Source organism: Diadema setosum, chromosome 20 (assembly GCF_964275005.1).
Source record: "Diadema setosum chromosome 20, eeDiaSeto1, whole genome shotgun sequence".
Classification (NCBI taxonomy): Eukaryota; Metazoa; Echinodermata; class Echinoidea; order Diadematoida; family Diadematidae; genus Diadema; species Diadema setosum.
Window position 1 is genome coordinate 23,116,960 of NC_092704.1, and position 24,774 is coordinate 23,141,733.

The following is a 24,774-nucleotide window of genomic DNA, read 5'->3' on the forward strand; positions in this document are numbered from 1 at the left end:
TAATGCAGCTCTGCAACCAAATAAATAACTGACAATGCCCAAAACATTGCTCAAAAGAGAGACTTTTTTTATCTACTTCATGAAATGCAAACAATGAATGATAAAAATTATGACAAGATGACACAGCATTACTGTAATGACCAGGAATTTCAGCATGCATGCATGAAACCTTCATGAATTTTGCAAGGAGCCAAGATTAGTGAAAGTATTAAAAATGGCCACAAAAGTTTGTGTCTACACATTGCATTGAATGTCAATCTTTGACTCACATTTTACAATCATTAAATACAGCAAGTTTTCCTGAAGGTCTGCACGCCCTGTTCTCATTATATTATTCATGTCAGGGCTATAATGGTATTTAAAGCTTTTTGCATATGTATCCTGCTCCAATTACACACAAGTCACTGTGCACAATAAACAGTTACAATGTACAACATTTCCAGGAATAATTACTAGTCATCAAATGGTTAATCATCTCTGCACACTTCAGTGAATACAAGGAACTCTGGTATAGAAACTAAATCATCAGAACTCGGGTCATGAAAATTAGCAGCCTTTCACACTTTGCACGAAATTGTACTCACGAGATCTCTTCACTCTGCGGAAACCAAATGGGAGTGTGTAGTGGTCGAGTTTGTGGTAATTCTTGTAGCTCCGCACGTCCTCAAAGTCGGCAAATAACTTGATTCCGTGCTCATATCGATCGCGAAACCACTTGGAGTATTTGGCTAGGGTCTGTACAGTTTTTGGACAGTGCTGTGGAGTGTAAGACATAAACACAACAGATTATATAAAACAAAAGCTATTAGGATTGTCAAATACAAAAGAAAGTGACATTTTTATCAATCCAGGTGTATAAATGGGTAACTGGCAACATTAGGGTAAAAATAAAGGCAGGGCCCTCTGGTAGAACAGTGACAACACTGAACAGGCTAACCTGGATAAAGAAGACCTTATTATTATCATTATTATCATTATTACTATTATCATCATCATCATCATCATCATCATTATTATATTATCATTATTATTATTATTATTATCATTATCATTATTACACAGCCATGAAGTACACTGTAGGCCTACATTCTTCAATTCCCTGTCAAAAAGATGCTGTAACTACCACATACACACAAGCACACAAAAGGGGTTCCTCAGTTGACATCAAGGCCAGATACCACCCCATCCCCACAATGTTTAAACATAGAGGGCAATCGGCCATACATTTATGTCAGTTTTTACTGAACTGGTTCCAGTTTCATGCTTTCAATACAGACATTTACATACACTATGACAGCACTCATCAAATGTTCCTTGATGGAAGGATTTTGCATGGTGTGGACGATTTCAATTATACAGCAAAAGTGAACAATTTAAAAAAAAAATTAATGATGTTTCGGATGGATTGACTACCGTTTAGTTCATTTCGAACGAGCCAGACTGGATGTGTGTGGAGTTCAACTGTACATGCTCAAATTGCAGTTTTGTTAAAACACATATAATTTTGTTGTGTATAGGTGGATGGGTAGAAATATTTTTGTTGAAAACTTCTCCATCTACAATGTACCTTCATCAACAAGGCTATTATTCCCTCATCTACCCTTGCAACTTATGCCTAAATTCTACACTGGAGTTCTTCTGTCTTTATGGAACACAAGATGCACAGAACAATATATCAAAAAAGAAACTATACAGAAAAATTCAACATATTTCCACTTTTCTTCCACAATTAAAGAACACTTGACTTGCCTCTTTCAGAAGGCATGGGGAATATTATAACTTTAACATCAGTAACAAGTCAAGGGAATGTGTACTTTTTATTAAAAAAAAAGAGAAATGTTGAAAAATTCTCTTAATATTTTCTTCATATCAACCTACGTATGTAACATCACAAACTGTAGGAGTCTTCTCATCCAGCAATGACAGCACTGAAACTTCAACAATTCATAACGTTTGAAAGGATTGTCCAATTTTCTCAAACTTTTACTGATGTGTTCAACAAATGTTCCTACCAATTTTGTACATTCATTCAATCCATCAAGGTGAATTGTCCTTCAAAGGTTCTTCTCACATTCGTTCTGCTCCTTTCACTAGTATAAGCAGGGCTGATGTTCAATACTTACAAATTGTGTACTCTAAGCCTCTGCAGCAGTTAAAGGAATAACTTCAGACGCACTTTCAGTGAATAGGAACTGAACAGTTTTTTTGATCAGACTTACTTCATCCTTTTCCTTCTCTACTCCCTTAATTGTTTGTATACCATTTCTATTCTGTATATTCTGTACCCTTATTTCAAGGTGTGAAAGTCTTGTAATTTATACTTTGGGGCCTTTTCCAATCAAGCCTTGTAGGCTATCATCGCTCCCACACAATGAATATGATTACATTATGACTTGAAATAGTAATGACTGTTGTTTTAACGTGGAAATAATAAAAATGAAACGAAATGTATTTTGCTACAGCGCCTACTTCTCTACTAAGAATTTTGAAGGCTGGTAGAATCTGATACCACGTGTTATAATTGCCCTAACCAATATTTTTTTTTTTTTTTTTTTTTTAATTCATGTGTTTTGTTGCTCTTGGTCTTAATAGTTTCAGTTCTTTCAATACCACTTTACTCTATATGGGTCAGGGATTCCACAAACAGTGAAGCTTTAGAGTGATATCTATCGAGGTTAATAGGACATATAATTCAAAGTAATATGAGTAAGGTTAAATTTTAAAAAAAAAACTGACAAGGTTGGCTGTCCTTACCAGCAGCCTCCACAATTGCAAACGTGCAACATTCCTATCCATTCCTTTCAGAAAGACCGTAAAAAAAAAAAAATATCAAAAAAATCCAAACAGCCCAGACATTATATTCTTGTTTCACTTTGGTTTCACTATTTTACCACCACCGCACTCAATGGGGCAGGGGATTCAATACACCAGCGAGGTATAAAATGTAAATAAGTTTGCCACCTTCCGTGGTTACATGCAATTGCTTCTGTACAGTATTCATCAGCGGATGATTGATCCATGTATGGAACACCCTCTAGATCTTGCATCAGTCTCGCATTAGATTTTAACCCATTGAGGACAGACCGGTTTTGCTTCAACATGCAATTTCCCATAGACACCTTGATTAACCAAGATTCATGAAGTCAAAGAGAAGAGAATTTTCTTCTCCACAATTTTTCTCTCCTCTGCAGCATTTATTTCTAGGATCCACCCTAGCCCCCCCCCCTTTTAACTTTCTTAACTTTCATTCTTTTTTTTTCTTCTTCTTCTTCTCTTGGTTTCTCCCTCCCCCCCCCCCCCTTCTCTCATCTCTCCTCGACTTACCTTTCCTCTGCGGGATTATTCATCCTTTCTCCATTGATTCCACATTCCACAGTCCACATTGTTCGCTGACTTCATTGTTCTCTTTGATTTCATGAATCTTCACTTCTCTCTCCTATCTCCATGATTTTCTGACCTTCAACTCCTTCCTCTTCCTCTTCCTTTCTATTTCATGTTTCTCCTCCTAAAGATGTCCGAACATCTTACTTGATTCTCACTCTATTCTCCTTTAACACTCTCTCTATACCCTTCTCTACCTTCTCCACTAGTGCAACCTCAACTTCCAGCCCATTACTGTCCCCCACTCTTCAGTTTTTGCCCTCCTTACAACCCCCATATGTAGCTTCCCTCTTCAATTCTCCTCTTTCTAGGCTCTTCATCTGCCAAGCAACGATCCAGTTCAGGACTATATACACATGGTGTCACCACAAACCTTTCTCCCTCAAACTTTCTTTACTTCCTTGATCAGTACAGTGTGTATACTGCTACTGCCGATATACCCAATCAATAAATGAAGGAATAAAGAATTATGTACACAAATAAAAGAATACCTTGTACACAAATAAAAGAATACCTAACGAGGAAGACAAATAGCATCAATAACTCAGTTGTTTAAAAGAGATTGCCATGCACAGAGTATTTGACATGGATAACTTTGTCCTGTAAAACTACAATTGTAGGTAGGGCCTATAGGTGATACTCGAACTCTGGACTGGGAATGAAAATACTGTTTGCCTTTCTACCATCAATCACTCCCCAATCTTTCTCTTCCTTAAAAAGTGTCTGCCAGACAAAATTTGCTATAGTCCACTTACAAGGTTGTACAATATTGTATAGGCGGTGTAATCATGCTACTGCCGAAAAACAGGTCATACATGCATCACAGCACAAATCATGCAAGCAAGCCAAGTGGAAGGAGTTCCAGTCGCTATAAAGCATTGTATGAAGAGTTCAATCGCAAAAAAGAGTTAACTCCTTTCTTGTTAATTTGAGGTATTTGCGCTATATAAAAAGCTGCTTAAAAGCAAAGGAAATTTATAAGAAAATATATATATTTTAGTCATAGCTTCAAGACTATTCCTTGTTTGGTAACAAGAGAGGTAGTGTATCACTGAATAGGATTATTGCTCTGTCTGACAATGGACTTACTTTGAAATACTAACAAAAGGTGCTTGATTCCATTTTGCGCTCAAACTCTTCTTATTCTTTTCACAAATTAAAGTCTTGCTCCTCCAGAAAAATATATTCACTCAGTGGAGTTCTAGTCTTCAACATAGAGAAAATGACATTAACGAAACAACAAGAAATGCTCAAAGCAAAACTGCATCATATCAAAACTATTTCCAGCATAACACAGCCAGCCCAGTAAAGTAGTGCTTGTTCATAGGCTGGTTGAACTGACCTTTTATTCACCTCCCCCCCCCCCCCCCCCCCCAGCCAAACTGGTGGCAACTTGTTTTCATACTGTTCTTGAGCACATGATTCATCATTTAAAAACAAATTTACACTACAAATGAAATGCCAACAGAAGGGGCATATTATAGTGTACAGTTGTCTAGATCTGCCCTTTGAATAGACTTGATGGTATAAAGCTGTCTTCATGGTATATTCAGTGTTGAGCGAAAGTCCATTTTGACATACATGTATTTTACATGACTGTGAATTGCATCCTGAGAGAATACTAAATATGTGTAATGTACAGGAGGAAAAGAGCTTTTAAGAAAACTCTAATTACAGTACATTATATGTGTGAACCAAGATCAGAAATTTGAAAAGAAAAAAAAAAGAAAAGCCGTATCTTCATTCATTTAATGTCTACATGAATCTGGCATAAAAATTGCTTTACATTTGAAAATAATCTCAGCCCCATACTTTTACCATGTGTTTTTTTTTTCTTCAAATAATGAGGTTGCCATAGTAACGACTCATTTGACACTCATACTATCAACTTGTTCTAAGTGTAAACATCCACAACGAATTACATCAGCCTACATCTTTACTTCTGTAACAATTTCTATTTTTTTACTACCCGTATACAGTACAAACTGTAGTTTCAATAATTTGTGATTATCATTGGCAACAATTGGTCAACATATACAATGTGTTCAAATTAATAATTCTTGCACCCAGTGGTTTTTGTTGTTGTTGGCTGTTTGTTTGTTTGTTTGTTTTTGTTAATCCCTTGCTATTGATATTGAACACAATGTGCAAGCCTTACTCAAAACACAGTGCCCCATGCTTTTTAATCAGGAGGGGTTGGGAGACAAGCTTTCCTCCCAATTTTCTCCTAATTAATCGGTGGTTGGTATAAATTTGCCAGTGCATATACCTCACACGGCAGCCAGTATGTAGGCATTACACTTAAAATCATGCACAGGTATAAATATTATCCCATTAATATCCATGGCAACAAGTACACACGTGTGCTACAGCAACCAGAAACAAAACAGCATTAAAAAAGGACACAGCAGTCTCATAGTTTGGGAAAAATGCCTCACAGGGACAAATATCCATTCATTTTTTCCACCTAGCAATCCCCTTCATATTTCACAATACATAGAACTATTTCTACTGATTTGCAGTATTAAATCGGGGAGGTGAGAAGACCCACTCGTGTAGTGCAATGATGTCGTCATTTAATGGGTAAGCGGTTGTACTTTCAATCTTACTGTACCAAACATTTATTTTAACCCACTGAGGACAGGCTGATTTTGCTACAACATGCATTTCCCATAGACATATGCCTGAATATGTACTCAGGACTCATTCTCAACGAGTTAATTCTTTTGTGTAAAAAAATATTTTTTTTAAAAATGTATTGTAGAAGGAGAGTTGTCAGTTTGAGTTGATGATATCATCCCCTCAAGTAATTTGTACATCACATGGTTGTAACCACTGGATGAAATGTTGAACTTTAACAATAACTTTAACTTTCACAATCCATTTAACAGATTTTAAATGCCCCATTCACAGAGGCAACATGAACATTGAATTGAACCTGGAGTTCCTTGTTTGGGTTGCAGAATTTTTCTTTAGATCGCCAGATCTAATTCAAGTATGGTGGCAAAACATTTCAGATGACTACAGTTCTTGTTTCACTCTCGTATCTTTGCATTTTATTGTAAATTTCTTACTGATGTTGGAAAAAAATAATTAATTCAACCAGTTCCATGTCACCTTCCCAATATGATACCCAAAGAAATTTGAGGGCATTTATGTATTCAAAACATAACAAGATAATACTTTTTTGCAGTTGATTGGATGGTTTTTCATCAGCATTCTGTCAATGTCCACTGTTGCTCATTGAAAATTTTTATTTGGGGTCATGTGACACTTCTAATTATGGCGCACACAAGCGTGAGGATTATATGTAACTGGTTACTTCCATTAACATCTCGTAACTGTTTCACGGATTCTGCACAAGGAGTAGGGCATGTGTACTACAAACATAAAATGAATAAATAAATAAATAAATAAATGAAACTTGAAGTGCAGAGGGCAAGGAAATTCCCACTGGTTTTCCTGCCAGTGTTGGTTGTAAGGTAGATAGATGATATGAAACAAGGGCTGTTCAAATTATTTTCCTATTGATTTTACTGATTGACAAACTGCCTTTCATCAACATCAGTAAGCACTGATTATTAAACTTTAACTGCACATGTTTAAATCATGTTCACAATAAGAAAGCCTCCTCAGCATAACACACATGTTTTTAAAGCTGAAGCTCCTGATGGGCTATTCCGCAGTTAGGTGGACATGACATGGATAAAAGAAATGTGCCTCTTTATCTTACTCTTTAATCTAGGTATCAACTAATGCCATGGATGTTCATCAATCATTATTAATAAGGTCTTTCAAATTCAGTAGATTTTATTTTTTGTATTTATTGTTTTTGCGAGATCTAAAACCATCATTTAAAATGTACATGTGGGACTGGGGATGCTGAAATTCACTTAAATGCAAATTACAGTGGGTTCCTTTAAGATTTTTTCCTCCAAGTTTTGCTAATGGGTAAAAGATGAATACAGTGTACATTTAAATACTCCAGAAGTCATGTGACATTTTGTCAATTACAAAAGGGTGAAATGACCTGCGGAATTACTCCGGACAAATGTAACGTTACTAACCGTAACGTTACTAAGCATGCTTTTGGAGGTCTACATTATAGCTAAAAAGTTCTCGGTCGAACTGCTAAAAAGATTTGCGTGAACATTTGTCATGATGCAACATTTGAAATTAATGCAACACTTTGTTTGAAGTAACTTGAATTTTTGCACACTTTTTGTTACAAGACATTGATTTTTTGTCATGTCCTTTTTTCGTAACGTTACTAACCAGCCCTCGAAGTTGCCATAGCAATTCTAATATTTCTTGGATTGTATTCATTCTTTTCTGTATCATAAACCTGGGAAGGATGAACATGTTTTTGACATAATTTTGACTTGAAATGAATAAATGGTAATTTAGTAGCAAAAACAAATATCTAAATTTGTTCAAATGTAACGTTACTAACCGCGGAATTGCCCTGATCATGAAATAGGTGTTGTATCCACTAGACTATGAAGCTACTGAATAATTGGTGTTTATTTACATCGATGAAGGGTAATCTGACAATTACATGTAGTTGCAACAAGGGCTGTATTCTGAAAATTTTGTAGAGGTAAAAACCTTCAGCTTCTATAAAAGCAAAGAGTATATTAAAATTTTTACTAGGCTGTTTACATGCTGTCACACAGTTTTAAGAAATTTGAAATGCATTTTTAATATAAAGATGCATGAAAAAAACTGTACACATGCCTGCATAAAATGTCAAGTCATTATAAACTTCTTGTGTGTGTAACTGTGAGAGTAAAGTCATCATATTGTAGACCTGTACTGCATACTGAAGAGACAAAGTAGATATATTTATCTATTAAATGATAAAACAAATTTACAAAATGTCTCTCTAGACTTGATATGCTATGAAGAAAAGCAGACTGACAGTACTCACATACAGTATTTACTGTGCATTCAAAGGTGCTCCAATTTCTACTCTACTGTAATTGAAAGCTCAATGAAAGATAAATAAATGAATGAATGAACAGTCGGTAATAATTCAAAATGTACAATTGTAGTTAACAGGTACTGTGCACACACACACACACACACACTCTGGCCAATCATTTTACATAATTTTCAATTGATGAGTGAAATCAACAACCTGGATCACATTCTGTCAGCAAATTAGAGGGGTGGGAAGGAAGTCTTGCATGATTTTGATAAATATGAGAAGTTGATAGCTACATGAACACACTGTAATGACTGCACAGCTGAGGTGTAAACACTTCTATTGTAGATTTGACTATCCATAACCCTATCAGGAAGCATTCATTTAAAAAAATATTTTTTTTTTTTAAACATATTCATCAGCTTGATCAAAAATTAGCTGTAGATAATGAGATTAAATTCCTCTACAACCTGTACCAAATTTGAGGCTGGATAAACATTAAAATTGGGAGGGACTACATTGTATGTTTGGTTCAAAACACACAGAGTCACAATGCAATCAAAGCACAATTGAATGCATCTTCATAAAGCATTTTGCTGCTCAGTGTTGCATAAAAGGATGGCATGGTACAATAGGTTTCATGGTAATTTTTCCACAGGGACATGTCGGACTACAGAAGAAAAAGACACCCCTACCAAGGAACAATACAGATTGTACTAGACTTTGTTTTATTTCAGTTTTTCCTCTTTTTTTTTTCCCCGATTTCAGTAACCCTCAAGGCCAGTACAAGGAAGTATTGACTTCCTTCTCTAGGACTTTCTCTTTTTACTCTAATACCTTCAGTTATTGAGTGTTTGTTCACCTCACTAGGCTTTTATCTATTTGTTGTTGTCATTGTTAGTCTGTTTGGTTGTTTGGGGTGGGTTTCGTTTTTTTTTTTTTTTTTTAATCAAACAGCTACATCACATATGAATCAGCCAGTAAAACTGTGTATGCAGTTTTGTCACTAGTCAGACTTCCTACAACTGTACAACATGGATGCATATTGAATCTTTTTGTGTGTGTGTGTGTGTGTGTGTGTGTGTGTAATAACTTTGAACTGTAGTATGAATTAAAAAAAAAAAAACTCAGTGAAACCATGAGCGCTGAGCCTTAGTTGATGTACGACCATCTGCAAAAATGAGCTACAGTACAAACTTGTATCAAAAGAAAAATAAAAAAGTACATGTGCACTTTGTATGTTGTGTGAAATAAAGAGCAGTTTGTTTTCTTTTTTTGAAAATCATTACATAGAATAAAAAATAGTGACAGATGAAACTGAATATGTGGCCCATTTTGATTCATAAGCAGCAGTGCTGTTTACTGCTTTACAACATCAAATGCAAAAGTGAGAGCTGTGATGCAGGTTTCATATAATACATAACATGTTGATGTAGAATAAAAATAGTGGCAGATGAAACTGAATATTAGAAATTCTCTCTTAGACCCTGTTTACAGTGCGGGGCTGGGCCGAGCCGCGGCCAAGCCGCGGCCGAGCTCAACCTCAATTGCGAGGCCGAGCCCCGCAATTTTGTCCGTTTACACTGCAGGGCTCGACCGCGCTTTTGATTCAAACCTTTCAATATTTTGTTGTAGTGGCACTCTGCTTGTAAACAAAACGCAATTTGGTATTGTCTGGTTTTCAGACCCTTTGCCAACTGAATTCCGTGGCGACAAAGTCGCCGTTCGGGCAAAGGCCTTTGCCGAAGGAAAAAATCCTTTGCAGGACAAAACCACCTTAAACTATATTAGTTTTCGACGTTGAGGGGGTTAATATCCCAAATAGCGAAAGATACAGGCAGAGGGTTTGGAAGCCAGACTAAAATTGGCCGCGCATTTGGCCCAGTTTGCGTTTACATTGAGAAAACGCAGCCGAGACCACCTACAGAGCGAGGCCAAATGTGAGGCCAATTTTGGCCTCGCATTTGGCCTTTTGCGCGTTTACACTGAAATGAAGGTGGGCTCGGCTACGGCTCAGCCACGGCCGAGCCTCGCACTGTAAACGGGGTCTATGGCCCATTTTGATTCAAGTAGCAGTGCTATTAGCTGCTTTAAAGCATCAAATGAAAAAGTAATTCTGTGAAGCAGGTTTCACATCAGAAGAAATCACCCCTGGCCTTTATTGGTGCATCTGCCAATCAAAAAGAATGATTTCTTAAGTGTCCTAGCATGGGTATATAATGCATACTGACATCCTGTAATTGCCATCCTTTGAATTCATGTGATTGTGACCGTCTGCTAAAATTTCAATGTTGTTGCATAATATGCATATGAATTGCAGCACTATGCCTCTTAAATATGATGTGCATACACTAGACAGTGTGGTTCTATTCTTCATTTTTACAAAATATTTTATAAAATCGTGGACAACACTTGTATGGTTTCATCTCCAGTGCTTTTTATTTCACAGCATACAGCCTTCAACCCATTGCCCACAGAATGCCGGGTGAGGCAAGTAAAATTCTTTGGGGATATCCTACTGTATATTGTAGTACTGCTGGCAACTTGTACAATGAGGTGGTGTTCAAGAAAAGTCTATAGCAACCCCCTCCCCCAAATCAAACAAATGAAATATTCACTACTGCAAATTCTTTAATGGTACTCAACAGACCATTGCCAGTTACAGCTGTAGCCACAAAGCATGTGCATGGAAGCGTTCACCATTGTCAACAGATTTTGACCCTGACATAGAGAGGACTTTAAAGGGGTTGTATACACGAGTTTTGGTTGAGACCTAATTTCAGGTTTCTAGCATTTTTTAGTGAGATAATGAGAAACCTCTAATGGAATGTGAAAGACAATGTAATTCCATGAGGAATTCAACATTTATTTGATGAAAATTGGTTTTGAAATGGCTGAGATATCCAAAATAGAGCAATTCTAATAAGTGTGGGACCCACACTTTATTACGATCGCTTTGTTTTACTTTGTTTTTGGGTGTTTGATTCATTCCAAACCCGATTTTCATCAAATAAACTTTGAATTCCTCTTAAGATGGTATGTTCTGTACTATTTCATACCAGTTTTCTTGGTATCTTGTAAAAAGTTAAAAGCCCAATTCTCATCCCCACCAATACTGTACCATCCCTTTAAACATATTCACAAAATATCATAAAAAACCTACCAACCCTACAGTTTACTCAAGCTTGATAGACAAACACTGTGCTGTATCCCGTCACTACCATTAAATGTACGCTAATTGCATGTAATATGAAATGAAATGCATAAATTTTAGTAGGTATATTTTTGTCATTAGGCAAAACAAAAACCTTGTTATTCAGGCAGTGTTTAACCAAGGTGTTGTATCCTCGGGTGGGCGTCAAGGTGGGAAATGTGTGTTATAATAAAATCAGCTCATACAGAATCTTCGACGGATTTAAAGGAAATCTGAATCACAAATTGTCACTTCACCAAGCAAGCAAACTAAACTGGCTTTAATTGACTTAACCCGTTGAGGACAGTTTGATTTTGCTACAACATGCATTTCCCGTAGAAGCTTGCCCGAGTATACTCGGGATTCATCCTCAAAGCACTTTACTAGTACCATATTCAAGATGCGTGCAAATCATCATAACAATGGTTGCTCCATATGACCAGAAAGCTTGCCTATGGCTTGCCCAATATGGCAACATTTGAAGAGACTGTAACTGCTCCTCATCATAAATGAATAGTTCTTTGTCTTATTCTTTGTCTCTTCAGTATGCAGTACAGGTTTATGGTACTGTGATTTTACTTTCACAGTTTTGCACGTGAAGTTTATAATGACTATTAACCTGTTGACGACGACGTCCGAAGTATACTCGGGCAGGGGTCCATGGGAAATGCTTGTTGTAGCAAAATCAGACCATCTCCATTGGGTTTTAAAAAAACTCTGTTCAATGTTGCTTCAGTACATGCAACCATAAAAGCATTGAACATTTCTTTTATACACAATCTGTTTCTTACAATTTTCCGATGGCAAAGACATGTATGATATTTATCACTTAAGAAATATTTCGATGTCTCCTTTATTCCAGAGGCTAAAGGCTTAAAAGTTACTTTAGATTTTGAGAATACAGCCCTTGTTGTCTGTTATCTCTCTACCAGCAACAATGGCAGGCGAGAAGTGGGAATTTCTTCGCTCTCTGCAATTAAGGGTTTTTGTTGTGTACATGCCCCACTCTTTGAGCACAATCCCTGAAACTGGTGCAGGATGTTAACAGAAGAATAGTTACCATTAATCATCATGCTTGTGAGGCACAAAATTAGGAGAGTCACATGGCCCAGCAACAAAAAGTGATGAAAAACCAACAAGAAAAATAAATAATAAAAACCACCATGAAATATATTGGATTTCATGTGTTCAGTATGATGTTCATAAACCTTTTAATTGGAAATACTGTATAAGCTGTTACTTTAGCATACAGATATTTTCGCGAATGAGGTGGTGATAGACATTTTTGCGAAATATTGCTTTCTTGTATTGAAATCAATGCTAGTTATTAAGCTATTACCCTAGTGCATGGTAACAATTTTGCATGTTGTAATATTCGCAGTCAAACTGCGATTCGCTAAATTCACGACAATTAAATCATAGCGAAAATAACAGCTCATCAGTAGATCAGCGATACTCACTGATATTGGCTGGGATGGATCTGTCAGGAATGGTAGAGTGTCGATATCCACCGAAGCTGGGGATTCCCGTTTATTTGGCTCCTCTAATTCTATGCGACTGTACTTCTCCTTTGGACTTTCCTCTGGCTCTTTCAGAAGTCCCTTGAGGGCCTTTTGAACATCCTTAAAGTCGTTGCTTAGCAACTGTCCCTGGTCAGCATCACCCTTGTCCAGTTTGTGCTCAATGTTCCGCAAGAGTTTGGAGATGTCCTCCAGCTTGTTTGAGTCAAGGTTTTGCTGTGGTTCAGGGGCCTGCTTGCCCACGTATATAAAGTTTGCATCATCCGCAGCGATGTGACCTTGGTTTGGGTCCTGTGGCGCCGCCTCCTCCCCTATCACCAACCCCCTATCCTCCCGCTGCACGCTGTTCAACAGGTTGATATAGCGCTGGTGGGCGCTGTCGGACGCGTGCTCATTCTCGTGCATCAGCATGCCGACTAGCGTCAGGAGCACATAGACGATGACCCCTGAGATGACCATCAGGTGGACGGCCCGCGACCTGAAAAGTTTCAGCCACATGGTGGTGGTGGTGGGTTGTCCTAAAGGGTGGCCAACCAGCTCCTCCCCTCAACCAGGTTCAGATTCAATGTGGGTGATTCTCATGAAGGGCATCGCAACAAGGCTGACAAACACATGACTGGAAGCTGTAAGACAACAGGTGAGAGAAACTTTAAAGGGGAAGGCTAGTAGAATGATTTGCTTCAGAACGGTTTCATATTCAAGTAATGTGCAGTTTAATGCTTCCAGGTTAGCGTCCCTGGTCAGTGACGGAGCATTAATCTGCACATTACTTGAATATGAAACCGTTCTGAAGCAAATCATTTTCACACAACAATAGATATACAATGAACTCTTGAATGAATCCCATAATGATTGGAACAATCATCTCCCAGCATTTCCACTGATTCCCACTGATCAGTTACTAGCCTTCCCCTTTAATGTGAAATGGAAATTTACAATATACCAACTTCATATTCTGTGACAAAACAGAAAAGTAAAGGCACACAGGGGATGATACAGTAGTTTGTTCTGATACTTCGTTTGTAAAAATTCAAAATCGTCAAATAATGTACATGTATATTGTATATTGTATGAGGACTTCAAAAACTCACTTGCCAGATGTGCTTGTGACTTCTTTTACACAGAAGATTTGAATATATATAATGTTCCTATCACAAAGTTGCAATTTCTGGTACTGCTGTATAGTCTGATTTTGTGCACATTTATTTTTGATACTCAGTCCCAGCTATCTCCACTACGAAGGATAAAGATGCACTTGCGAATTTACTGTGAAAGCTGATTATTTTCATATATGGAGCTTGAAAAGGAAAATGCCTGTTCATTCAAAGGCCAAATATAGGCCAAATTTGAATAAAAGAATTTCAACAAAATATTTTTGTTCCTTCCAGACAGTTCCAGACAATGACAAGTAGTTTCAGCTGAACATTTGATGATTATGGTACTATTCGAATACAGCTTATCATCTGGAAAAAGAAGAAGAAGAAGAAAACTAAACAGAGCTACAATTTCAAAGTATTCAAATCTAATATCATTTTATCACACCAATAACTAGAGAAGCACTCTGAGAGCGCAGACCTCCACCAAGCATGCAAATCATTTTCACCACTGATTTTGTTCTTCCATAGAGATATCAGTGATTTCCACCCATACGTACTTTAATATTGTGTGCTGAAAGTCGCCCGATTTCCCAATATATAGAAGCCTTTGTGACGTTATAAACCCTCAGTTGCACGGCGCGCCTCGCCCTAGCAGAAACTAGAGCACTCACTTTAGTGCGCGCATGAAAACCTCAAATACGCGCAGCCTGAACTCCCAAGTTCATTGACCCTACCTGCCAAAATATCAAAAATCCTTCATAAATTCCCCCAAAATTCTCGGATCACCACCAAAAGTTAATCGTTTATTACTTGTGTCATTCTCAACCTTTCCTGCAAGTTTCATCCCAATCCGTTAACTATTTTTTTAGTTATTTTGCACACAGACAAACAAACGAACAAACGAACGAACGAACACACAAACCAACGGTAACGAAAACATAACCTCCTCCCTTGGCGGAGGTAATAATCTCATTGATGTAGAATTGCTATACTACATTATTGTACATCAATATGATTGATGGGCTTCCACTGCACAAACACTACTTGGCATCTTAACGAAAGATAAAAGAGCTGCGACAGTACATGGATTTATTGATACAGGGTAGTTAATGATTAGCAATAATGTTGTACCAACCACACCTCAGTTATTGATTTACTTTGATGATATGATTTGTACATATCATATACTGTGAGTAGACAAATTTTGTGTTTAAAGAGAAATTGAACTCTAGATGTGAACATTAAATAAAGCTTGTGAATGTCAACGACCTAGTAAGCAGTGAACAAAAATGTATCCTTTGTGGGTTATTTACAAATAGAAGAAATTAGAGTGATCGAAAAAGAAGAAATTTGATCATAAAATGCAACCACTGATGCAGCAAACAGATAACACTTGGAAAGCTACATCATCTACACTGGTTTGAATGGAGATCAATCAACACAGATCTGTATCTTTATGAAGCCCAGGGAATAATTTTCCAACTCAAATTTGATTAGCAATTTTAGCTGATAAACAGTATTTCAAATGGTATCATGTACACTTCTGTGGAAGAAAACTGCTACACAAAAGTTAGTTTGTGTAGCAGTGGTGTAAAAATGCATAGCAAATTGTGATGCGATACCAGGAAAATTATTCCCTGGAAGCCATGATAAAATCACAACAAAAATGTAAGAACTTACAGTACTACTTTTTGTCTGAATTTACTGCATTTTTTTTTTTTGGGGGGGGGGGGCTACTAGTGTTTTTTGTTTCTTTTTTGTACATTTTGCCTTTATACATTGTACTCTTTAAATATCACTCAATTCAAATAAAAAAGTGCAGTTCTCTTTCAACTCTGCCCACTATGTTTTTACATTGTTAAATTTTATGCATGATTATAGTGCATGTCAATAATGAAACAAAAACTGAACATAGTGGCCCAAATGCAACTTGGAACCATATGGTTTTGTAGTATTAAAACATACTTACCATTTAAAATCCACAATCCCATATAATATGTAATGTTTCACTGTTTGGACAAGCTTGAATTGCACAGATCTTAGAGCCAGCCCAACATACTCCTTGAGGGCATTCACAAAGTATACGCAATGGATGCCGTTTTCACATGCCTCTTGCCATGAGAGTACAGTGTACACGTTCACCAAAGAATCAATAATTTTGATCAAGACCATGGAATTTTTGTTACAGTTTTATAGGCTACATTGTATCAAATGCTAACTCGGTTCACTCTTTACACACTAATTTCAAATGGAAAATGGATTGAAATCAGATGGGTACAATAGTTTGACTTTATCGAAAGATAAAGTTTATTGAAAAAGACTACTTTGTAAAGTCAGTGGCGCTTGTCCACAAAATTTTGAGATCATTGTTAACAACTTTTGGAACATGGGAATCAGATGGCACATACATTGTACTGTACAAGATTTTTACCTAGATGATATTATCACATCTGTCATGCCTTATAAAGAAAATTTTAATAGTACAAAATTCCAAAATAGAGCAGCACATTCAAAAGAGTAAATTTGGGGCAACATTATTATTACAAAAAACAGTGACTGAGTCAAACCACTGATTACCACAGCCTTTAAAGACATTATTTACCATTTACAGATGAAACATAAAAAAACAGCTTTAGTGCACTTCAAAAAAGTTCTAAAATGTGAGTTTTTTGGGGATAGAATAAACCAATGTAAAAATGTTAATTCAGTAGGCCTATAATCAATGTTAAGTACTGCTATTATATACAAAATTTGAACAAAAGTTATAATAAAATTGTTTGTGATAAATAGTATATTTTTAGCAATACATTTGTACCTTTAACCCGTTGAGGAAGAGTACTGACTATATTCAGGTAGGGGTCTATGGAAAATGTGTGTTGTAGCAAAATCAGCCCGTCCTCAATGGGTCAACACCCAACTTGCTATAGGTACAGTAATACTATAAAGGGCTTTTTACACTTGTAAATTTTTGCTTAGCCCCGGACCAACAGTGGGGCTAAGGGGGGGCCTTAGCCCCACCGTTGGTACGGGACTATCCTTAGCCCACTTTCTGTTTACACTCGTTTTTGCCAAAGTGGGCTAGCCCCACCGATAGTACGGTACTATCTGGCCCTGCAAAATAGCAGGGGTTAGCACTGCAATTGCGGTGCCAAGCAAGTGAGTGTAAACAAAACGAAAAAATAATCCTGGGCTAAGCGACGGAGACGAAGTCCGACCCTCACTGACCAATCAGAAACGAGGTAATTAAGGGCTGCCGGTGCATGCGTGTATGTGTACAGTACACAGCGTAATTATGAATATTCATGTGGTTTGGAAAGTCCGGGGCTAAGAAATACGAGTGTAAAAAGGTCAGTTTTCTCCTTAGCCCCGGACAAGAGATAGTGCGGGACTAATTGGCGAGTGTAAAAAGCTGAAAAACTTGGTACGGGACTAACGATAGTCCTGGGTCAGAGAAAGTCCGGGGTTAAGAAACACAAGTGTAAAAAGCCCTTTAAACACCAAGCTCTTCAGCGCCAGTATACATGGCCTATGGCTTGCACTGTAGTTGATCAAGATCCTTATCATTCCCTCCAGCCCCCATCCCCCCACCCCCCCCCCCAAAAAAAAAAAGAAAAAGATTATTTCATTATTATTGAGAGGTACACGTACAGAGGTGTATAACAATGGGAAATACCAACCTGGCTGACCCTTGTGACTAATGGGGTAGCATTATGTAATCCCTATTCACATATATTGTTAGATTTTAGGAGATTTCTGCCAGTGGACCAAGAAATAACACCAATGAATGCACACACCAGTGAGTAATGCACAGTGAGGGATGGAGAGAACCAACAGGAAAAACAAAATACACTTGTTGGGAGCTTTAGATTTGCAACGTGGACGTTTAACCTGTTGAGGACGAGTCCCGAGTACAACGATGTATACTCGGGCAGGTCTCTATGGGAAATGCATGTTGTAGCAAAATCAAACCGTCCTCAGTGGGTTAAAGGGACTGTACAGTACTGGTTGAGGTAGGGATTCATGTTTTGAACATTCCTAAGTGAGATAATGAAAAGCCTCTTATGAAATATGAAAGAGCATGTAATTTTAAGAAGGATTCAACGTTTATTTGATGAAAATTGGTTTTCAAATGGCTGTGATATCCAAAAAAGTGCTAATAATAAAAGGCGACATGCCCCAACTTTATTAGTATCTCTTTGTTTCACCTTGTTTTTGGATATCTCAGCCATTTCAAAACCGATTTTCATCGAATAAACTTTTGATACCCCTTAGAACCGCATGCTCTTTGACATCTCATAGAGTGGTTTCTGAATATCTCACAAAACGTTAAAAGCTAAATCTTCACCTCGACCAGAACTGTACACACTCTTTAAGATATTAAACGATTGCACTGGCTGTTCTCCCTTCCCCCTGTGTCATGTTGCAAAGCAGTGAGGACGCAACCTATAAACAGTAAAATGGCGCCCCCATATGATCAGTGCATCAAATAGCTCTCTGTGTCATGAATTGACCGGAGGTAAAAATAGCCAAGAACGCATAGTGAAAACTCAAATGACGCGAGATATAAATAGATATCCATTTTGGAAAGCAATTTTGCACATGTGCAGAACAGGATTTTTTCCTCTAAACGTCCCTCTGAAAATCTAAAGCTCTCTAATACGAGGGGGGGATGGTTATCTTTCTGACTATAAAAAGAAAAGAAGAAGAACAGTGGGGGATGATGAGGGTGGCACAATACTTGCATTTCATGCACTTTGCATCTGATTGGGATTCAGCAAGATTCAACTGATTGATTACCAGGTACAGGTTGTACTTGTATAATGCATGAGGGGAACGCATGCTGCAGTATTGAACACAATACATCCAATGTGCCTTTAAAAACCTTGTAACTGATTTCAAAATGAAGTAGAGTGACTCCTGTGCAACCGACTGGGATGCTTCTGCCTCTCACACAGTCACTATGGGCCCTCCATTTACATGTTAATGAAGCTTATCAATCTTGCCTACTGGACCAAAGATTGACCATCCATTCTCTCCCAGGGATGCGCACCTCGTATAAAACAGCATCGCATTATTCTGAGGACTGAAAAGGCGTACTCATTTCTGTTGGAAAACGAATACTTAACCTTTCCAGCAATCGACATGTATACATGTATAAATACGATTCCAAAACTCGAAAGGGGAAAATGGTGTTATTCATGAAACCAGCAGTACTTTCACGGAAAAAAAAAACTGTGAAAAATACAGCAAAAACAAACCAACAAAACATACGAAACAAAACAATAACAGTTGGCATGCTGCTCCCTGCAAAAAGGATTCTTTTCTTTTTATTCCAAACTATTTCTGTCCATCACAACAAATAACATTTTCAGTGTACTTACAGTGTATAATTTTATGATGCCTAGAGGAATTTCAAGGCCAGAAAATTGACATTTCACCAAAATTTTAAATCAACTGAATTCAATGTTCCACCTGGAATACATTCCTTATAGCTCAGGTAGGAATGAATTTTATTCTCCTGAGCACAGTACTGGCTACACCCTGTTCTTGCTAGGTATTGTTATTATGAAAAAAAAAGTTGAACATGTTATGAAATAGAGATCTGCTAGCAATTCTGGAACTGTTTGATGAAAATAATTTATGGGGAATTTTTTTATCACTTTCTTTTGTATATTTTCTGCAGCAACTTAAAGCACCCCCACTCTCTTTTGCCTTTTGTGATATCATCAAGAGGAAATTCAGCTGAAATAAGCATCTATTATGCCTATTAATATGCCCCTTACCTTGACAAATGCACAAACTCACAATTAGCAAGGCAGGTTTCATTGAGTAATACACCACAGAGACCCCGTATGTTCAAGTCTGGCCCAGGCCAGCTATGTGTTGGCTTTTTTTTTATGTGCATACATGTGTGAACAGTCAAACAAAACTCGGGCTGGCCATGGGCCGCCGCCTCTTTAAGGCCACCCCTGGAGATGGTCTGAGGCCGGGCCGGCACCCCAGCTACAAATGTTCAGTATAATGGTACCTGACCGAGGCAGACCCTTGGCCGTTTTTGGAACTATGAGATTGACTGGTCACATGATTTTCTGCAGGAAAAAAATGCACGCAGTAGTATTATTATGATGAATCCAAATAGGCCTACATGTATGTGCCACTGCCAAATGTTGTTTACCGAAAGGGCACTCCTTCGGCAGAGTGAGGAAAGGCAACACTAAGCCAACCCTTGTGTAACAGAGGTCCACGAGGGGTGCTGTTGCTCGAGCCAGTCCAAAGCTCATGTGTAAAAAGTATGCAACATGGCCTCGGGCTACCTTTCAGGTACAAAACAGGGGTCATAGAGTACTGTAAAGCAGTATGACAGTCATTGCTATGTGCGCAGGAAATGTTCCAGGTTTGGAGTACCTATTGTACATATAGTAATGTATGTAGGCCTAAGTATGCCCCCCCAAAAAAAGGGCTTGGAATTTGTACTGTAATAACCTGATCTGGCTATTGTGAGCTGGTGCACTGGGGGGGGGGGGGGGGGGGGCATGTCATAAAACGTTTTGTCAGATTTTTTTTCTTTGACAAACTGTTTCAAGTTACTGAAATCCTTGAATCTGATTGGCTAAAAGCAAATTTGTAATTTGTCAGACAAAATGCTTCATGAAATGTCCCCCTGGTTTTGGCAAGGTGCATATTGATTATTGGGTACCGGTACTGTTTATAGGCTTTCCTAATATTTCAGCCGACTGTATTGCTCATGACACCAGGGGATATTTTTGTGGGGTTGAGCTTAACATACATGTAGAAGGTGCAAAACTATGAACATAGTAATGATTGAAAAAAAAAAAAAAAATCTCATACTATATCAAGCAAAAAATTACTGAATTTGTGACTAGCAGACCTATTCACAACAAGAGAACTGTGTTGAGAAGTCACCATCAACAAGGGGGCCTTCAGTAATTAATTTTATAGTGACACATGTTTCATGCTTAAGAATGTCAGAAGGGTGCATATAATAGCCCAGTTGACCATGTCAAGATGACAGATTACCAGTACTGTGGGCACTCTGTCACACCCAGCGCACATTAATCATTTAACACATACCAGTACTACAGCCAGCATTGTTTCATGCTCTTGCACTTCTTAAAGCTGTGATACCATTCATATGATCTTGCACAAGGAATAGGGGAGAATGAGTTTATAAGGAGTGTTAATCCTTTACAATTGCTCACGTTACACCTTCTATGAGAAAAAAACATTTAAACAAAATTCATTTCAACAGAACAATGGACACTGCAGGGAAACAGTGGGTGCCTGCACTTAAACTGCACTTCACAAACAGTTGGTGAGTTTAAATCTTGTTGTTTCCATTCCTCATACAATGTACTTGATCATCAATGATGCCCATTCTAATTTGATTTTCTACCAGATTAATTTTAAATTTTGTTATGAAATGGTCTTAACGACAGGTAAGAAAAGGTGCATGCACTGTATGGTCTTGATGATATTTTAAACATCATTTGCCAGAGCAGTATTATAAATTCAATATACACTTTGTAATGGATATTCTCATTCACTGAATGTGCATCAATGGATGACAATAATAGATGCACAGCTGTAGGAGCTACAGTGTACACTGTAAATGTTCACAACACATCATACAAATTACAGAATTAGCAGAAAGTAATTTATATGTATTAAATGCAAAGATTACTTCCTACAACATGTAATAAACATTACATTTCACTGTGTTAAAGTATCTTGCACATTTTAGCAAATGTTTTGTCATAAGACATTGATTTTTTTTTTCTGAAAAAATACCCTTTTCTGTAATGTTCTTTAAGGGACATTTGAAGTCACCAAGACAATTCAAAATTAGTTTTAGTTCTATTCATTTTTTTATATACACTGTATTATGTAAACCTGGGAAGGATGAACATGATTGTAAAAGATGCCTGAGACTTGAAATGAATAAACGGAGATTTCATAGTAAAAGCAAACATGAACATTTTCTTACAATGTTATGTAATGTTACTTATAAACTGCAGAATGGCCCCCATCCTTTTGGTGAAATTTCAATAACCTTTGTCATTTTACCTAGAGCTGTATACATTGTAGTAGAGGGATTGTGCCCACAATTCAACTGGTGTACAGTACATCTGTACCTCAGAGCTTATCTGGGCCAAGTACAGGTATACTTTGTACACACATTTATACACTAAGAAAATTTGTTAAGCAGATTGTCCTGCAGTGTACATTGTATATTGCCAAAAATGAAATGTGGGATAAACTGACAGATTGACATTCTGAAATCATCATGAGATTGATGCAGATTTGATTCACTGGTAACTGGATGTGTTGTGTATTACAATAACATCACGGGACTTTCCAATGTTACATGCATATCACACAGAAAACACTTGAAAATTTGATAGTCAGTCATGATACCATCAAGAACAGGATGGCATCAAATTCCTACTTACACAATTTGTTTTGATTTTGAGAATGATTAACCCATTGAAGACAGTTTGATTTTACTACAACACACATTTCCCATAGACACCTGCCCGAGTATAATCGGGACTCGATCGTCCTCAACGGGTAAAAAAAAAATTTTAAAAATTTAAAAAAATAAAAAAAAACAGGAATATGACACATAGAACACTTTGATAACCATTCGTCAGACAATTAGTTGATACAAATAGTTCTGTTGCATACATGTGTAGTTTGAGTTCAGTTAACCCGTTGAGGACAAGTCCCGAGTATACTCGGGGCAAGTGTCTACGGGAAATGCATGTTGTAGCAAAATCAAACCGTCCTCAACGGGTTAAACTGTTTGTGGAACCACACAGGCCTACATTTGTACATGTGTAGGCCTACTTACAATTTACAAACACAAAGAAAATGTCTTGAGAATTTTGAACCAATGCAAAAATACCACACAATATTTGACAGATATACCTATATTGCAAAAACAAAAATTTCTTCCATAACATGAACTCATAAACAAATGTGTAGCAATGTGTATTGAGAATGTTTAGCCAAAAAGGTGCATTTATGTATGTGCACAAATTTCATTATCTTATTGACTGGTTTTTTTTAAGCCTTTGACACACACACAAAAAAAAAAAAATATCGCCTATACATGTAGATCAGGAAATAAAACATTAAATGTAAACTAAATTCTGGATGAAAACCGACTTTGAGCATGAATTTAAATGCCTTTTCTAGTCACTAGAAATATTAACAAAATTTCAAGCTTGATTTTCTCAGCTTTTCAGTCAGCACTGTGAAACACAGATACACCCTTTTGCCATAAACACAAGTGGATACTCCAGACTATTTAATAGGGCCTACTACCTGTATCTACATTTTTATTTTTACTAGTACTAGAATCTAGTAGCCACTTCACTACTAGTGCCACAGATCCAATCAAATGCAAGGGTTTCTCTGCTGGCTTTTAACATTTTGTCATTTAAAAAAAAAAATGACAAAGCTCTTCAGGAAATGCCCCTAGCCTAGGTACATGTTTGAACAATATCTGGTATTATCTACACCCTCAACAGAAAAACAGTTGTCAAAAAAGGTTCCATAATATACAATAGTACTACTTTGTGTTGTACTAGTGCAGTAGACAGTGTCTTTACAACTCTTGGCCTAGACTTTATATGGCTATAATTACTAGTATATCATATTAGATTAAAATCGGAACACGTTGCATTGCGCTTGAAGCAGTACAACTGCTCGAACCAAAAGCACCGCTTTGGCCAGCACAGCTGGCCAACACTCGCAACTCGTTGTACTCGACAAGTAAATTTTGCATTTGGATCATCCCCTATCACTGTGTCTATTGCACAATACAAGAAGCAGCCAAAAAGTCAGATCGTGGGAGAAGCGGCATCTAAGCGGCATGATGCGCTGGAGCATCTGGCTGGGTCATCCACTGGAAGAGCCTTACCCCGCAGTCAAATCCCGACCCAACGAATCCGATCATAAACATGATAAACGATCGCTAAACAATCAAAATCTGGCAGGAATACACTTACCTCCTCTTCATTCAATAAGGTTATCAAATTTTAGAAACAATCCAGGGGCATACTAACTGCTGCACTTCTATTCACTATCCGAATGTGACTTTTGATATGATGTTCGTCTGTACACAGCAGCTCATATTCCAATCGAGTCAGCAGCTAGCTAGCTGCACGTACATCATCCTACTAGCGGGCGCTAGCTCGTTGATGTGCCACAAAACCGTACCGTCTGTCTACATACGTAAACGTGAACGTTGTGGGTGAACTACGGTCAAATCATGTGTGTACCGTGTGTAGAACGTGTTAATACTCAGTGGTAGAAGGTACCCAAGCACATTTTGGCCTGGCCCTGTACTGTGTGATTGAACAACAGTGAACCTCTTTTTATCACTATCATCCAACCATGCTGGCTCTGCTCAACCCCCTGGCGTGGTGTAAGCATCCATCCGGGAGGTGATGAGCGGCGAATGGTTGCTATTGTTTGCGAACATAATAGCGATTTTTAGATTTCGTCACGGTTCATAAACAGCGGCAAAACCCAAATCAAACAAGAAAAGAAAAAAACATAATAATGATGACGCAGAAATATACAAATTTCGCCTCACTCGCTCGTACTTATTTAGAGTATTAAGAGTAT

At 37.6% G+C, this 24,774-nt stretch overlaps 1 protein-coding gene across 1 annotated transcript in view; it reads right to left on the reverse strand.

Annotated features, from left to right (window-relative positions):
* The window catches only part of LOC140243336 (alpha-N-acetylgalactosaminide alpha-2,6-sialyltransferase 2-like), a 100,994-nt gene extending 76,733 nt beyond the window's left edge, over positions 1 to 24,261 (reverse strand). The window contains exons 1-3 of the mRNA XM_072323013.1: positions 24,153 to 24,261; positions 12,962 to 13,644; positions 585 to 756 (exon numbers count right to left, since the gene is read on the reverse strand). Coding sequence (XP_072179114.1) covers positions 585 to 756; positions 12,962 to 13,519 — 730 coding nt within the window. The 5' untranslated portion in view covers positions 13,520 to 13,644; positions 24,153 to 24,261. The remainder of the gene's footprint in view (positions 1 to 584; positions 757 to 12,961; positions 13,645 to 24,152) is intronic.
* Positions 24,262 to 24,774: the final 513 nt, after the last annotated feature.